The sequence below is a fragment of the Pan paniscus genome, chromosome 6 (assembly GCF_029289425.2).
Source record: "Pan paniscus chromosome 6, NHGRI_mPanPan1-v2.0_pri, whole genome shotgun sequence".
NCBI lineage: Eukaryota > Metazoa > Chordata > Mammalia > Primates > Hominidae > Pan > Pan paniscus.
The window spans coordinates 159,476,699-159,495,634 of record NC_073255.2 but is presented as its reverse complement, the minus strand read 5'-3'; the positions used below and the strand labels follow the sequence as shown (position 1 = coordinate 159,495,634).

The following is an 18,936-nucleotide window of genomic DNA, read 5'->3' as shown; positions in this document are numbered from 1 at the left end:
GAGCTTTTTTGGAGAAAAAAATTCAAGTATAGTCTAGTCCCTGAAAAGTTTGGAAATACTGATAAAAGAGCCAGTTTTGGAGATGCCTGCTTTTCTCCTGTTTGACAGATGATAGTTCATGAAGTGTTTATAGTTAAAGCTAAATACAAATAGGTTATTTTTGTTCTTGTCCTAATGCTAGATTTTCCATAACATGTTGAAAATTTGAAAACAAAGCATTAGTATATCAGAACTTTCAGATACGTGACATACTTGCCTTTTTCTTTGTTAAACTCTACTTTTTTAGGGGTAAAATTGTGATTTTCATATAAATATAAAATGGACACACAATAGAGATTTTATTCAACGCATAATTAATAAGCAAACAAGTTAGGTATTAAAACCAGACCAAAGAGCATATGAGAAACTAGGTGTTTGGAGGCATTACTAAGGTAAGATTAATGGGGTTTAATCAAAAATTGGTTAATTTCTAATACAGATTTAAACTGAACCTGTGGGTTATATTATTCACCAAACATTATTTGCACCTCTTTCAGACACAGTTTTACAAGGTAACATGTAGCTTTATTGTCTGGAATCCTTAATCAATAATAAATAAGGTGAACTAAGAACTTTTCCCCAAATGATCATTGGATGGCCTTCACCTCCATATGACATTGAAAGGATCTGCCCCCTCATTGCTTTGCCTTATTTCTCAGTTTTGGATGCTTTTTCTGGCAGCCTTAAAGTTAGTCCAAAAACGTAAAATATGTTTTTTATGGATCATTTTGCTTTTTTCCCCTCTCTTTGCTTGTACTGAAAAAATATTCTAAAGACAATTCCTTCCCTCCCCCGCCCCACTAAAGGAAACCCAGGTATTTTATAGCTGGGTAGTTGCCTGTTTTTCTTAAGGATACAAATTTGCTGTTTTGGAATGTTGCTTCAAACTGTAGAGAAGTTTTAAAAGGATATTTAAGAACCTTCTTTGGGAAAGTTAATTTTTAATGTAGATATTTAATCTGTCTGTGACATTATGCAATTTTAATTTTGATTATATGTAAATTATTTTAAAAAGAAATATGTGAATGTTATATTAGAGGAGAAGAAAAGCAGGTGGCCTGAGACTCTGGGACTGATCTGTGAAGTGGTGCCAGATGTTCCTTCCAATCCCATGAATGAACTGGTGCAAGTGAGTCAGAGACTAGATGCAGGTTGACAAGAGCATGCTGGATGCTTTCAAATTGTACTAGACATGCAGATTTCTTAGGTTAGATTTTGAATGATGTCAAGGGAGACAACAGTAAAGGCAGTGCTTTTCTGGAGCATTCAGCAGTCATTTGAAAGATGGCTGCTTTAGGCTTTCATCCTCCAGCCGGTTCTGTGCAGTGGTGGTCATTTTAAACTAGGCTTAATGTTGTAAAACTATATACCCTCTGTCTTTAAGAGAGAAAACCTAAGTGCCAGGTTGGCAAACATTAAAGAAGGAGCCAAGAATGTGAGGGAACAAAGTGCTCTCATTTGCTGTTCTGGGGAATATAAATTTATTATAATCTTCTCTAAGAATGATTTGGCACCATCTAAATATCAATATTTGGAACATCCTTTTAATTGAGCAGAAGAAACAAATCTGATTGCAGAGTTATAATTATTGAATGGCAATGCTGATATAATTTAGCAAGAAAATAGAATCTTCCAAATTGATATTGTTACTTTTTCCCTTAATAGTTTTTATCATAAATTTCCTTTTGCTTTAAACTTAACTTTTTCTAAGCCTTTAGTAAAAAACTGAATTTATAGCCAGAAGAGATCTTGGCACATTAATGTAACGTGAAAATTTACTAATTTTAGAAATATGACCATATCACTCTTCAATAATGTGAGTTTTTAATGCCTATTTATGAAAAAGCATACGCTTCCAACAACGCATATCTGTGGTAAGAAATTGGGCTATTGTTAAAATGTTTGTTTCCTAACTGGGAAAGCTGTGTGTCCTGAACATTTTTTTATAGACCAGTTATCCCAAGCATCGCAAAGCTACTAGTGGCTAAGGTTCATCTATACACTAAAATATCTTCCATGCATGTTTTCAGAGTTTGTTTTTCCTTAAGCAAATCTTATCACAAATAAAGTTAATATGAAAATATATGTGATTTTTTCATTTTGTACTGCAATGATCCTCAATAAGATATCTGAAGTACCGTAGATATAATCAAAAATGCCAAAGCCTGAGGATTTTACAGCCTAGGGACTCAAGTAGGATAGATATATTGAGAGTGTTGTAATTTCTAAGACAGTGAAGTATATATATCATACAATTTTTTATGATAAAATTGAAATATGACTTATGTAACACTATTATTTTAAAAATTATTTTCAAGGAAAGAAAATTCCCCAAATTTATAGCAAAAGATATGGAGAATATGTATATAGAAGAGTTGCGGTCTTCAGTGAATTTGCTAATGGCCAATTTGGAAAGTCTTCCAGTTTCAAAAGGTGGTCCGGAATTTAAATTACAAAAATTAAAACGTTCACAGAACTCTGCATTTTTGGACATAGGAGATGAGAATGAGATTCAGCTGTCAAAGTCCGACGTGGTACTGTCATTCACCTTAGAGGTAAGTAGCTTTATCTCATGCTCGCCTCTGACAGCATAAATGATGATGCACAATAATTTCTGTTGACCTTTGCAGTAACTTTTAGAATTTAAAACAGTGCAATATATGTTGGAGATGTTAAATTATTCTTCATTTGTTGGACACTCAGCTTATATATGCAAATGAATGCAAATTTTCCTTTAAACATAACAACAATATTAGGATTAAATAAAATGATAGAAGTTTTAAGGCAAGTCTTCTTTATGCCAGTGAGGCTAGTGTAAGTTTACTGATAAAATAAGATGAGCATTGGGGCTCACACCTGTAATCCCAGCACTTTGGGAGGCCGAGGCGAGAGGATCACTTAAGCCAAGAAGTTTAAGACCAGCCTAGGCAACATAGTGAGACCCTGTTTCTAAAAAAAAAAAATTATCCAGTCATGATGATGTGAGTGTGTAGTCCCAGCTACTTGGGAGGCTGAGGCGGAGGATTGCTTGAGCCCAGGAGGTTGAGGGTACATGGAATGGTGATCATGACACTGCATTCCAGCCTGGCTGACAGAGTGAGACCCTGTCTCAAAAGTAAAACAATAACAAAAATTCATTGATAAAATAAGCATCAAAACGCACGTGGGTAGAAATAGCAATTCAACATATAATTGAATTCTTTGTAATTTGGGAATTCCTTTCAGATTTTTGGTTAACCTTTCTTTTTAAATCTACTTTACCAGTAGGATCATTTTTCTAGGATCATATCAAATAAGCCAGTTGTAATGCACATTATTAGGTATCATGGATGATGAGAAATAGAGAATTCTTTTTCAGGACTTCAAGTTTTATTACAGGCACAGTACATATTAGAGCAAGAAGAAAGTCCTACATTTAAAATTGTGTTCTCCAAAACTTCAGAATTTCATTATTTTATGCAAATCACTGGGAACCAAAGACTAATACTCTTTGTACAGCTTTCTGTTGATGGTTTACATGATATCTCTTCATTGATGATGTGTGTATATGGGCTTATCTAGTTATATGTCTGTGGGTTTGTACACCACAACACACACACACATACACATACACACCTGACATCTTTAGCTCCTAGGAGAAAGAACTTATGTCAGGCATTAAGATAAAAGATTATAACATAATAATTAGGAGTATCAAGTCACCATTTGGCTTAAACTTAAGCTTCCCCTCCCCATGATTTTTATTCCGTGAGTAAATAGTAACAATGTGACACTTTAATTCATAGCTCTCTCAAAAATTATATTGAGGCTTATACCTCATTCTTTTTATCCTCTCTGCTGGTTCCCGGTGCTGCCATTTGCATTTGCTGATCGACAAAGAAAAGTAAATACAGTCTTACCAAGAACAGTTTTCAATTTTTTTATTGAAACTTCACTTCCTTAGTTTATGGCAGAAAAAGAAAACTTTGATTTTTATTCTTTTTTCTCCATATATTTAACTCTGAGATAAATTCAAACTTCAGGACATCTGCCTCTCACTTTCTTGACTTCAGAATTAATGATTTCTTTGTAGGTTAATAGATTAAATTTAGTGTCAGATTAGAACTATGAGTCTTTCTTCTGACTCAAGATTCAATTCTGGGCTTGCCTAATGACTTTGCCAAATGGTTTCACTACTGGGTTTCTTCTTAGCCTTTTCAACCTTTTAACATAAAGATGTCTAATTTGAAACTACATAGCATGTTACCTATAGAATTTCCTCATCATTCCTGTCTCAGATCTCCTGCTGAGTGAAATACAAAACGTCAACTTTTTCTATATTTTAAGGCTTTATACAAAACACAATTCGTCCCTTAATTATAGTATAACTTTTTCCAACAAGAGTTTATCTTATTTATTTATTTATTTGTTTATTTGGAGACTGAGTCTCTCTCTGTTGCCCAAACTGGAATACAGTGGCACTATCTCTGCTCACCACAGCCTCCACTTCTGGGTTCAAGCGATTCTCCCGTTTCAGCCTCCTGAGTAGATGGGACTACAGACATGCAACACAATGCCTGGCTAAATTTTTTTTTTTTTTGTATTTTTAGTAGAGATGGGGTTTCGCCATGTTGTCCAGGTTGGTCTCAAACTCCTGAGCTCAGACAATCCACCCACCTCCGGCTCCCAAAGTGCTAGGATTACAGGCTTGAGACACCGTGCCCAGTCTATAATTTAAATTTATTGATGAAAAAATAATTTGTAGAGAAAATAACTTTTATAATATACAAATCTACCATTATCTTTATATTTAAACATTCAGAACTAAAAGTTCAGAAAATTTTATCTTTTCTCTATTGTTCAAAAATCTTAAACAATTGTAATAATTAACTTCTTATGAATTATATTTTGCCTATTGAAAACAAAATTAGGCTGCTGAGTCAATGTTTAAGTGAAATTATGAATTGTTATTCTGTGCTTTATTGCCAATATGTTTAGGAGGGCTGTTGAGTTGGCAGTAGGTTGTTAGGCAGAGAATATGAGCTAAAACTTCACTTTGCATGGTCTGAGAAGCTTGCATATTTATAAAATTGTTTTGACATCCTCTGTTGCTATGTCTATCTAAGGCAGATATTTTCCTACCATAGCATAATACAAATCTGTTCTCAGTGTCCACAGTATTTGAAGCAAGAGTTATGTGTCCAGCAACAAAGTAAAATCGTGTTAAGTGACGATGGTGCAGTGCATGTTTATAGGACACCAGAGAGAATAGATATGCCTCTAGTCACAGGACCTGTGACATCAGCCAAGCTAAACTGAATAATTATCTCTAGTCCTTTCAGCAAGCCTTGCTCCTCAGACCCCATATTTCAGCCTAAGAAGACTCTGAAAGGCAAGCAGTTAAATCAATTTAAAGCTCACACATTTCATTAGTCAGGCTTAGAAGTGGTCCAGTGGAGGAATCTTTTCTAAGAACTATACTGAGTTGAAGGAATAAAGTGCAGATTTGAAAAACTCTCCTCAAATTTCACCTTCTCTTTAAAATTGCTCCCACCCCTCCCTTCTCCCACCACACCCTATTCCCTTACCAAGTTCAGTTTTTGCTGTAGTACTTACCAACTAACATATAGTTCAGTTATTTATTGTGTTTATTGTTAATTAGCTGACTTTCTCTACTAGAATATAAGTTTCAGGAAGGTTATATTTCTTTCTCTTTCTTTTTTGTTTACTGAGGTATTGAAAGTGCCTAAACAGTGCCTAGCACACAATTGACTCAATAAATACTTACTGGATTAAGGATTTTTATGGTATCAAAAAAGCAGCCGTTCAGGATTACTTTTAGGTATCTCTGTTCATTAAGGCTTCAGAAGAAATATTAAAGCAAGAGATGAGCCAATCCACAAAACGCTAAGCTGTTCAATAATGTTAAATGTTCAAGCAATACTAGAAAAACAAACGTTCACTTAAGAAGTGGAAAGTGGGGGAATGTTATCAGTGGCATGAATATAGTTGATTTTTTTTTTTTTTTGAGACGGAATCTTGCACTGTCGCCCAGGCTGGAGTGCAGTGGCGCGATCTCGGCTCACTGCCAACCTCCGCCTCCCAGGTTAACACCATTCTCCTGCCTCAGCCTCCCTAGTAGCTTGGACTACAGGTGCCCGCCACCACGCCAGGCTAATTTTTTGTATTTTTAGTAGAGACAAGGTGTCACTGTGTTAGCCAGGATGGTCTCGATCTCCTGAGCTCATGATATGCCCGCCTCGGCCTCCCAAAGTGCTGAGATTACAGGCGTGAGCCACTGTGCCCGGCTTATAGTTGATTTTTTAGACTGAATTCTTTCATTGATATTAGGCTAGCAGATCCCATGACTTTCTCTATGTTTGGTGCTATATGGTCCCCAATTTCACCATATTGCCCAGTGTCATTTTTTTTTTTTTTATAAACTACACATGCTTAAATGTCTCCAACCTCTGTGGTCAGTGTTTCACTTGGAAGAATGTTACCTAGTTTCACATTTTATACATGCCTCTCTTCTTTTTACTTCTAGGACAACTTTATTTTATGCTTATGACATCAGCTACAGAGAGACTGGGGAAGAGAAGATGAAAAATAGGTCAGTTTAGCTTCTGTAGGTCCATTAGCAAGTTTTGCTGGGAATTGAAACACTTAAAATTAGATTAGCTGATGGTCCATGGAATTCTTGGCTGTCTTTATCACTAATTATTAAGGCCACCTATGTTTTATTTTCCTTTTGGATATCAGATCTGTAGAATCATATTGTTTTATTTATACATATAGATTCATCACAGAAGCTGTATCTTTTGAAAGTGACGATTCAGCAGGGTAAAACGTTCCCAGCACAGTTGGAAGTATTGTTTTGAAAAGCAGAGTACTGTTTCACAAGTTGTATGTTTTAGGAGGTCATGTTTACAGTAGCTTATAGTAGAGGTGACAGAAATAATGTCAAGCAGATGCTTCCTTTCTTGCATTTGGGTTATTTAAACACACTGCAGAAAGAGATGCAGTGTCAACAATAATATTCTGAAATCTGAAGCTATGCTCTTACGATTTCTAGATTTGTGCTACACAATTCTGTTGTTTCATACATTTTAAATGACCATCAAACATTTTTATTATTAAGAAGTTATTAGAGAAATGGTGGTAAGTCCAAGTGTAGTTGCCTTTTAATTAATATGGTTATATATTTGATTTATCTCAGCTTCTGGTTTTATTTTGTATAAGAATCTAACAAATTTCCATATTACTAACAAAAAATCTGAGTCATTAAAAATGCATAACTTCCTTTGCTTATTTTCTTTAATCAAGATTTAGTATTTCATCCCAATTTCCCTGATGAGTATTAGAACAGCTGTGAAAGATACTGCTTTTCTCTATCAATTCTCCATTAATTTTCTTAGTCTGTTTTCAGTTAAGTCCTGATTTTGATTCATATGTTGGTATGTATTTCCATGTGAGAAAATGACAAAAGCCCTGGATGAGGAAGAAAACTTGTTCTGAGTTTGACCTTTTATTTTATTGATAAATAACTGAGTGATCAGTTTCCTGTATATTTTATGAAAACAAAATTTAACAAAAAACAAATACACATTCATATTTACAAACATGACCCTTCTCTTGTAACAGAGCTGAAAGGAAGAACACTTTTAAGATGGTTTGTTTTTTGAGCCCTTTTGGATCAAAATTCTTATCATGACTCTAAAAAATGTGATGACTGTAATAAAGTATTACATGATCAGTAACTGATACAGATTATGTTTATGATAGATGTTTTGGTCGCTGCATAACATGAATTTTATTATTGTTTGTGCAAATACAACATGGGATCAATTAAGACATCAATGTACATATATAAAAATGCATTTTAATCTATTTTATAAATTAAATTTTGAGAATTTAGAAGAGTTCATGATGCAACTTTTGATTGAAAACGCTATGGTAAATAATATTCATATTTGATACATACATCCAATAAGAATGATAGGTTACAGTGTTTTAAGATTGGCAGCCTCTTCAACAAACATTAAAAAGCACACATAAAAAATATATGTTGTCCTTTCTCCCAGGAGTTACAAATACATAAGGCAATATCAGTTTTTCCACCCTTTTCCAGTGTACTGAATTAAATTAGTACATATCTTTAATGGATAGAAAAAATATTTTTTCTTACCAAGTTAGTATTAAAATGTTCAGTGACAAATTATAATTTTCTATTTAATAAGACACAGTCCATAAATTAAACTCTTTTACAGACAGTAATAGTAATCTCAAGTGAATATAGAAAATTTCTGATATCACATATTGATATCAGTGAGTTAGTATGATGGTATCAATGTTTACCAATAATATATGCTATATTATTTTATATGGTACTTATCATGTACTGCTGTTATCATCTGCACTGAATTTTCATTTGTGATTCTGCTTAACGTCATGCAGACTTGCCTTAATTTGTTAAGGATCTGAGTTTAAATTTCATTTAATTCACTATGGCTTATATTTATGATATTTGACCTTACTTTTATTTGTATCTGGCAGCAGATATATTTTCAGTTACCAGATTTCCTAAAAATGTTATTTACTATACCTTCTATGAATAGAGGTGGATTATAAAGAAGATAAAATAGCAGTGATGTTAGCAAAAAACAAATTTTTTTTTCAGTTTTGTCAATCTTCCTTATTACAGTTCATGCCGCTGTTTATGTATATTGCTAAATGTTATCAACTTGATGCATTATTTTAAAATCATTTTATCTTTAGATTGTCATAATGGAAGTGCAAGGCCTGAAGTCAGTTGCTCCCAATCGAATTGTTTACTGTACAATGGAAGTGGAAGGAGAAAAACTTCAGACAGACCAGGCCGAAGCCTCAAGGCCACAGTAAGCCAGTTGAAAAAAGTGTATTATTGTTGTTGTTTGTTTTTTTAATCCTCCCAAAGAAACATGCTCTATTTATGTGCATAAATGTGTGGTATTACCCTCTAAAACTGCTATTTGGCTAACTTCGTCTCAAATGTGTTAGAACTAGTGTGTCCCTTTCTAGATAATGATGTTATAATTGGAATTTTGGCAGAATCCCTGTGTAGTACAAACAGAAAATCCAACATGCAAATGCAAAGCTAATCATTAGGCAATAAAACATTTATAAGTCATTTCTAAGGAAAGCAAATTTTATCACCATGTGTTATTTGAAAGGTAATACATAATCCTATTTCAGTTCTGAGAATTGTATAATAGCCTTTCCATTTTTGTCTGTTACAGTTTTTGGTGATGTAACAGTAGATACCATGATTCTGCACAATGACTTGGAATACTTAGTGAGCGGGCTAGAGAAGCAGTTAATGTAGGACTACCGCACGATATTCAGAGCATAAAGCTGCTTTTTGCCAACAGTTTGATGTTTCAGATTCTGGCAATGAGTTAATTAAATTAGGAAGTGTTCGCTTTAATTCATTCAAACTTGGGGAACCATCATGGTCTCTAGTAGAAACAACCAGGTTGGCCTGAGGAATTCAGATGCAATTTGCTTGGCCTTCATTTGTACATTACCTTTAGAAAACATTTTTTTTCTTCTATTTAATCTTTATTCTAAATATCTTATAGGATTTAGGATTTTGCCTTATTATAATACCAATATGTGACCTGTTCATTCAGGAAACCTCTGTTGAGATCCCAAATAGGCACTGAAGATATATGAGAAATGTTCATTTTCTTTAGAGCAGGCAGGATAGGGAGATACAGAGGGTTATGTGTAACAGAAAGGAGGTGCACAGAGTATTAGGGGGTTGAAAAGAAACAAGTTGAAGCTTCTCATCCTAACCTACAAATCCCTACAGGCCTGCCCTTGACCAATCTCTCATGACCTCCGGGATCTCACCTTCTCCCTCTGTTCCCCCGATCTTCTGCAGTTCATCCACCCTGGACTTCATGCAGTCCCTCATACACTTATCCACCCATTCTCAGTGTCGCACTTGCTTTCCCGTCTGCTTGTAGTCATCTTCCCTCTTATCTTTGTATAGCTGCTTTCTTGGCATTGAGAATCTCAACTTAACCATCACTGAGAATAATCCTTCCCTTTAACCCAATGGGAGGTGTACATTTTCTGGCTGACCACTTTTTAATTTTTGGACTGTGTTAATTACCTGTTTATTTTGCAATGTATTTCCTCCTGAGAAAAGGGCAAAACATCTTATCCTATTTAGTCTTATATCTGAGTACTTAGTAAGCATCCAAGCGGAATTATTAATTCAATCAACTAAACTTACTTTTGTGACCTAGTCACAGTATATATTTGGGGGTAATATATTAGTATATTCACAGAATTGTGTAATCATCACCACTATCCATTTTTGAATATGCTTATCATCTCAAGAAAAAAAAAAAAAACTGTACCCTTTAGCTATCAACCCCCAACCAATCCAGCCTTAACCAACCACTGATTTACTTTCTGTCTCTTATAGATTTATCTATTCTGGACATTTCATATAAATAGAATTATATACAGTCATGTGTTACTTAACAGCAGGGATACATTCTGAGAAACGTGTCATTAGGTGATTTTGTTGAACATCATAGAGTATACTTATACAAGCTGATATGGTATAAATATCTTCCATATATATATATTTCATATGGAAAGCTAAATGTCCTAGCACCATTACAATTTTCCTGCCTGACGTGCAATGCCAGTATCAAGTGCCATATATCAAGTTTATTCAAGTGCTTTGCCCATTTTTGTTTTCTCAAGTTTTAAGAGTTCCTCTATTTTGGATACTAGGCCCACATCATATATGTGATTTGCAAATCTTTTCTCTCATTCTGTGAATTTTTTTCACTTTCTTGATTTGTATTTTGAAACACAAAATTTTGATGAAGTCCAATTTATTTTTTTCTTTGTTGCTTGTGCTTTTGTTGTCACTGCTAAGAATTCATTGCCAAACCTAAGGTCACTAAGATTTAGCTCTGTGCTTTCTCCTGAGACTTTCATAGTTTTATATTTAGGTCACTGATCCATTTTAGGTTGATTTTTGTATATGGTGTAATGTAAGAGTCCAGCTTCCTTCTTTTACATGGAACTATTCAGTGTCCCAACACCATTTGTTGAAAAACCTATTCTTTCCTTATTAAATGTTCTTTGCATCCTTTTTTGAAAATCAGTTGACCATAGATACATGAATTTGTTTCTGGACTCTCAATTCTGTTTTACCAATCTATATGTCTATTCTTATGCCACTACCACACTTTCTGGATTACCATTGCTCTACCATTGCAGTAACTTTTGAAATCAGGATTGCAAGTCCTTCACCTATGTTGCTTTTGAAGATTGTTTTGGCTATTCTGAAATTTGATATGAATTTTAGGAAGAGTTTATCAACTTTTGTAAAGATTATGCAGATTACCAGCTGAGATTCCAGTAGGGATTATGTTGTAACTGTAGGTCAATTTGGAGCATACTGCCATCTTAACAATATTAAGTCTTCTGATCCACACATATGGGTTGTCTTTCTATGTATTTAGACCTTCAATTTCCCTTTCAACAATGTCTTGTAGTCTTCAAAGTAAAAGTTTTATTTTTTTGTTACATGTATTTCTATTATTTTATTCTTTTTTATGCTATTTTGAGTTGAATTGTTTTCTTAATTTTATCTTTAAATCATTCAAGTTATTAGAAATATAATTATTTTTGTATATAGATTTTATATGCATCAATCAACCTTACTGAGCTTGCTTATTAACTTTAAAATTTTTAGTGGATTTTGTAGACTTCTATGTACAAGACCATGTCATCTGCAAATACTGATAGTTTAACTTCTTCCTGTCTAATTTAGATTTCCGTTATTTTTTTTTTTTGACTAATTGTTTCCAGTTCAATGTTGACTATAAGTGGTAAGAAAAGGCATGTTGGTGTTGTTCCTGATCACAGGGGGGAAGCATATAATCCTTTATAATTAAATCTGATTTTAGCTCTGAATTTTTAATAGAAACTCTTAACAGTTTAAGGAAGTTCATTTCTATTCCTAGTTTATTGACTGTTTTTATAATGAAAAGGTGTTTGATTTTGTCAAATGCTTTTCCTACATCTATTGAGATGATCATGTGGATTTTGTCTTTTATTCTGTTGATATGATGTAATACATTATTTGATTTTCAGGTGTTAAATGAACCTTGCATTCCTTGCACAATTCCCACTATCATAATACAGGATTTTTAAAATTTGTTACTGGATTTGGTTTTCTAGTGCTTTGTTGAAGTTTTTGGCCTCTATATTCATAAGAGATATTGTCCTTGTAATTTTTTTGTGTGATATCTCTGATTTTGTTATCAGGGTAATAGTGGCCTTGTAGAATAAGTTTTAAGTGGACCCTTCAATTTTTTTCAAAGGTATGAAGAATTTGTATTTTTTAAAAGCATTTGGTAGAATTCACCAGTGGAGCCATCTGGGACTGAGCTTTTCTTTGGTAGTAATTCTCTGATTATTAATTTGATCTCATGTTATAGATCTATTCATTGTCTTTCTTTTGAGTCATTTTGTGTTTTTCTGTTAGGTTGGTGCAAAAGTAATTGTGTTTTTTGCCATTAAAAGTTAATGCCATTAATTTTTCAATTCATCCAAGTTCTCTAATTTATTGTTACACATTTGATCATAGTTTTTGTAATTATTTTTAGTTTCTATAAGGTCAGTAATAATGTCCTCTTTTCCGTTTCCGATTCTAGTAATTTGAATAGCCTTTCTTTTTTCTTAGCCCATCTAACTAAAAGTTTGTCCATTAAAAGACTATTTTAAATAACATTTCTAGGATGATTTCTTGGACTCTCTCCTATTTTTCTGTTCTCTATTTTATCTTCATTCTGCACTATTTACTTCCTTCTATTTTAGGTTTAGTTTGCTTTCATTTTTACAGTGTGTTAGGTAAAAGGTTAGGCTTTTGATTTGAGATCTTTCTTTTTTCTTAAAATAGGCAATTGCAGCTATAAATTTCCCTCTAAGCGCTGCTTTAGTTGCATTTGTAAGTAATGATATGATCTCTCTTCATTTTCATTTATCAAGGTGCCTTTGATCAGCAAAATATTTTGTTTCTGTAGTAAATAGAGTCAATGGAAGAAGGTTCTTAGCTGCAGGGAATACAAGCCCCAGGTCCTACCATGTCAGTCCAATGGCCGAGAGAATTGAAGTCTTGTCAGTTCTGAAACCCATTGGAAAAACACTAGTGTACCACCACTTGTTGGGAAGCTCTTTCATGGTCCTTAGATTATTTTATTAATTCTACCCTACTAATCCATGAGATTTTGAGGGAGTGCAACTTCTCTAATAATCTCAATGCCATGGTTTTTTTCCCCACATAATCTTCTCTGTTTTATTTAGGTGTAAAATAAAATTCATCTATTGTAGATTAGATGATTTTTAGTAAATTTATACATTTGTGCAGCTATCATCAAAATTCAATTTTTAAACATATCACTTCAGAAAGTTCTGTCATGGCCATTTGCAGTCTATTCCTGCTCCCACTCTCAGTTCCAGGAAACCACTCATCTATTTTCAGGCTCTGTAATTTTACTTTTCCTGGATAGTTTGTAAAAATGGAATCATGCAATATGTAGTCTTTGTATCTGGATTTTTTTTTTTTTGCTTATCGTAGTTTCTACAAAATCTTATATTTAATTGATACTTAAATATTTGGTTTGTGAGATCAATTAACTTTTATCTGAAGTTACGTTATTTTAACACTTTTTTTTTACAAATAGTAAAAGTTTCATGGGCTGTTATTTAATTTTCAATATATTCATAATGTATTTGAAAGGGCTTCTGATATTGGGGAACAAGTGCATGAACAATATAAGTGAACTAAAATACTTAGAAACCTGAGAGGAAGTATTATAATAAGCCCCCAGTGCTCTCTTTTTTTTTTTATTACTCTTTCTATAAGGAAATTTGTCTGATTTAAAATAGCCTTTAATTTAAAATAGCCTTTCTGTGTTTCCCCACGAACACTGAGTTAACTTTTTAAATAAATTAAGAGATTTGTATTTATCATGGTATCCCAGGGGCAGATTACCTTAAAAATGTGTCTCACGAATGCTAACCAACTGCAGCTTTTTAGCAGTGTCACAGTGTCATTACTTTCATCCTGAACTCATCTTGCATGACAGGAAAGAGATTCATCTCCTCCATCATCATAGTGAATTATGTCTCAGACACGTTTTCCAAATTGTAATGCTTCAACAGTTTGTGCTTTGTTGGAGATAAATTCATCCTTCTGTCTGATACTAATTAAAGTGCCTTATTTAGTCCGTATTTCCAATACACTTAATCAAGATTTCTAGCCATTACCTATTTCATTCCTGTAGTTCTGATTTCCTGCCAGCAATTAGGGGGAAACAGCGTGTGAGGTTGGTACATAACCTAGAATATAGGACCTGGGGTCTAATAAACATGGTATTGATAGACACGTTTGATTTACAAAGAGTAACGGTGAGGCAATGTAATTTGTGAAAGTTTCATTTTAATTTTTATTTTGTAAAATAAGGGAGTGTGGATAAACTGTATTTTTCAGTTATGGAGAAAATTCCTGTTATCTATGGATTTTTAAGTCATTGTTTCATAGTCTCTTAGTAAACCAGGAAAAGTTTTGTATGAATGAGATACAGAGGAATTGTTTCTACACTTTTATAGCATTTTACCCTTTCCAGACATTTCATTTATTTTAATGTTAGCGCATACCCTTAATGATACCACTGAAAAGGAAATGGAGGGATAGTAGGAGGGATGACCAGCTGTGGGGTGGTGAAGGGAGAACAAGATTTGTTATTTTCATATAGTAGTCCTAAATTTCCTTATATGTACTAGTCTTTTATTCCCTCCAAGTGTTAAGTATCCTTTGAGTGCCTAAACAAACTCAGGAGCTAGTAATACCCTATGGAAGGTGAAGATAGATCTTGGTGCCAGGAAAATAAGGAAATTCATTATTAAAAACAAATAGGGAAAAACATTTAGCATGATATCGAACCTCTTTTTTAAGTTTGTCATTTTTTTGTAGAGATGAAGTCTCACTATGTTACCCAGGCTTGTCTCAAATTCCTGGCTTCAAGCAATCCTCCCACCTCAGCTTCCCAAAGTGCTGGGGTTACAGGTGTGAGCCACCATACCCAGCCTTGAAATCTAACCTCTTAACAAATTTTTAAGTGTCCAGTGCAGTACCGCAATAAAATATAAGTGCACTGATAATCACAGTAGGGAATTAAATATCAGTAACATTTGTTAGAGAAAAAAATAAAAACACCAGGAAGCCACACTGTGTTTTTGCCACCCTTTCTGTCTCTCCTTCATCCCATAGTGCTGTTTTATTAAAAGCATTTGAAGATTAATGGGTCTCTACTGCCCACCACCTGAAAGTAATAAAAAGACAAGAAGCAATAAGAAAAACTAATGAATTGTGTGTCATTAGAGAACTACATTTATGGATATTATGATAGAGCATCCATTTGCCTCATGAAAATGATGGGAAATACAGTCTCCAGTACCAACTTCTGGAAACTTTAAATTCTTAACCAGAATTGTAATATCTGTCAAACTTTTGAAAGAACATTGCAGCTACAAATGGAATGCTTATCAGAATGGCAAGGTACTGAGACAATGTTTAAGAGAGATTAAATACAGACTGCATATAAACCAAGATAATCTAACTGTGCTTTTTAAAAGCATATTAGTTTCCATTTTAATTCAGTAATGTCAGAATTATTTTTGAAGTATAATTCATTAGTCAGCTACTCTTATAGACTAGAGATAAAATATGCTACATTTTTATATGATCTATCAAAAACTGTGCCTTCTTTTTTTTTTTTAGACAGAGTCTCACTCTGTCACCAGGCTGGAGTGCAATGGTGCACTCACAGCTCACTGCAATCTCCACCTCCTGGGTTCAAGCAATTCTCTGCCTCAGCCTCTTGAGTAGCTGGGACTACAGACGTGCACCACCACACCCAGCTAATTTTTGTAGTTTTAGTAGAGTCAGGGTTTCACTGTGTTGGCCAGGATGGTCTTGATCTCTTGACCTCGTGATCCACCCACCTCGCCCTCCCAAAGTGCTGGGATTACAGGTGTGAGCCACCACTGTCAGCCAACTGTGCCTATTTTTAATGAACCAAAGGCAAAACACTCAAACCACACAAAAGTTTTTTCTCCTCTCATTTCCATCTTCAAAATCATGACAGATTGCTTCTTTTTATATAAATAAATTCATTAGAAGTAACATTTCTCTAAGAACGATACTGTTGGTGCAGAACAAAATGAAGCCTAAAGAGACAAGCATTAGCCAAATACAGAAATTTACATTCATTGAGAATTTATTTATAATAAAGGGAGCAATCTGGGGATCTTTAAAATGAGAGGCATCTGAATTAATAAGAAAATATGATGGATTTAGATTCTAGATGTTAGCTGAAGAGCATTCATGAGCTCCAGTGAAAAACAGCATGAGAAAATTTGGGGGAAAGTTTATAGAATTATGATTAGTAGTATTTGTTGTTGATTTACAGCTTGAAATCACGTCCCCTTATATACTGTGACAGTTTTTTCGGAGAAGTCTTTTATAGTTATCGTTATTACTTGATTTGGTTTATGTAACAAATTAGTGAGTGGTCTAAATTTGGAAGGGCTTAAATAGGAAGCTTAATTCTTACCACAGCACAATCCTCAGGTACTCTAGGATCTCTCTCTCATACCATCCTTGAAGACATCTTTGCAGATACCATACATTTTCTGGTTATTTTGGGTATTAAATAACATGTTCAGGTACTAAATTTTTCAGAACAGTTTAAACCAAGACTTACACATTTCAAAACCTTTTTTCTTTCCTTCTAAATCACTCAGAAACCTGTAGTGGCGAAGGAATGTCCCTTTTATCCATTCTTGCTTTTCCTGCTCGTCTAATCTTTCTACAACATTTGTTTAGGATTGCGATTGGTAGGAAGGGGAAGAAGGCGTGAAATGTCTATGTATGTAGGTGCTCTTGTAGTTCTCTCTTGGTTAGCAAATGCCGTTTGTCATATCAAGTGTCCACATGTAACTCTTCTCCGATGAATTCTTAGCAGTTCTCCCACTGCCAGGGACTTCTAACATCACAACATTCCTTCGCCAAATTATACATCCTATGGCTGCCCTCTTTCCTCTTCCCCTGGGCTACTGATTTAATAATATAGACTGTGTATCCTCTTTCTGCTTAAATTTCATTTCCTTAACAGATGGCTCAAATAAGGTGGAAGATCCTTGAAGACAAGGGCTGTGTATTATACCTTCTTTTTCCCCATTAGCACCAGCCACAATAGTATGGCTCAGTAGGTACTCAGTACTCTAATCATACTACTTTTTGTACTATTTAGAGTATTAAAAAAAGCCTCTCAGTCGGTCTCAGACTATGACACTTGGCCCAGCATCTGCCCAGATTGGTAGAAAGTCCAGTCCTCATTCTCCTACCCCAAGCTCCAATTTTTCTAGAAGTTCCATGTGAAAGATAGTCACCATAAAGGGCCAATTCTTTTTCTTGTGTGTGTTCAATTTAGGCCCTAGTTCCATGGTCACTTCCAGACCTTTGCTACCCTAACTGGGACGTTGTTTTTCAAACTATGAGGCTACCTGGATAAGCAAGACAACTTCCCCAGGGATACATAGGCACATGTATATTTTTAATAGGACTGAGTAGGAACCCTCTAATTCTGTAAGTACCCTTTCCTAAAGGTCTTCTGCTCAGTCTCATTCTCAGCCTCCCTTTCACAGTCATCCTTCTCCCGCTTTACAAAGGAAAGGTACAACTCTCACTTAACTCAGGTTTTAACAGTGGTGATTCTTGTCCCAGAGTGGAAAAACCTCCAGGGTACCGTTCAAAAGGCAAATGTGTAATATTACCATTGGTTTTGAGGAAGTGATTGATTGATGATGTAATAAATTATTCTGCAAATTAGATGGCTTGTATTTTACTTTCAGTAAAGTTGGCAAAGAATTTATACAAGTATTCAACTGCTAAATAATTGAAAGGGTTTTTGCTTATTAATCACTGTGTGGTTTGGGGACATTTAAATAGGCAGGAATTAAATTGATGGACATTGCTATAATAATGCTCCCATCTACTTATTTTCTTAGAGCTTACAACAGAAAAAAAAATCCTGGATTAAAATTAATGCTGAACTCTGTTTCAATCTATGGATACATGAACTAATTGGAAGAAATAGCACTATCCATTTCATTGAGATGCATATCTAATAAATGTATTTATTTATTATATGTATTATAAATGCACATTTGTGTGATATATTTGTTTTGGATCACTTGAGCATTACTGTCTAATAAAAACTCAATTCAGTGATTTTTGAGACTAGATCCTTAGGATCAGAGAAAAAATATATATAGATTTGGCATAGGTAATTTTGATAAGGTCATTAATATTCAGGCATTAACATATATTACAGTAGAAAACAATTCTAAGTTTCTGGAGGAAATGAAATCAAAGTAAGGAGTTCAATGAAAAAATAAATATTGTAAATTTCTGTAAAGAGTTTGCAGTTATTTTTCATCAGTGGTGGGATCATATTGCTACAAAATAGTCATACACTGCATAATGATGTTTCGGTCAATGATGGACTGCATATATGAATGACCAGTCCAATAAGTTGATGATGGAGCTGAAAAATTCCTATCTCTTAGTGACATCATAGCCGTCGTAACATCGTAGTACAGTTACTTAATTTTTTTACTAGTTCAGTGTAGCCTAAGTGTTCAGTTTTTATAAAGTCTATAGTAGTGTGCAGTAGTGTCCTAGGCCTTCACATTTACTCACCACTTACTCACTGACTCACCTAGAGCAACTTCCCATCCTGCAATTTCCTTTCATGGTAAGTGCCCTATACATGT

The 18,936-nt window shown here is 34.2% G+C and overlaps 1 protein-coding gene across 11 annotated transcripts in view; it reads left to right on the top strand.

The window, feature by feature from the left end:
- Positions 1-18,936, top strand: part of CADPS2 (calcium dependent secretion activator 2) — a 566,720-nt gene that overhangs the window by 261,667 nt on the left and 286,117 nt on the right. For all 11 annotated transcript variants that reach the window (XM_003808627.4, XM_055115340.2, XM_055115339.2 and 8 more), the window contains exons 5-6: positions 2,358-2,594; positions 8,797-8,915. In XM_003808627.4, the coding sequence (XP_003808675.1) occupies positions 2,358-2,594; positions 8,797-8,915 (356 nt within the window). The remainder of the gene's footprint in view (positions 1-2,357; positions 2,595-8,796; positions 8,916-18,936) is intronic.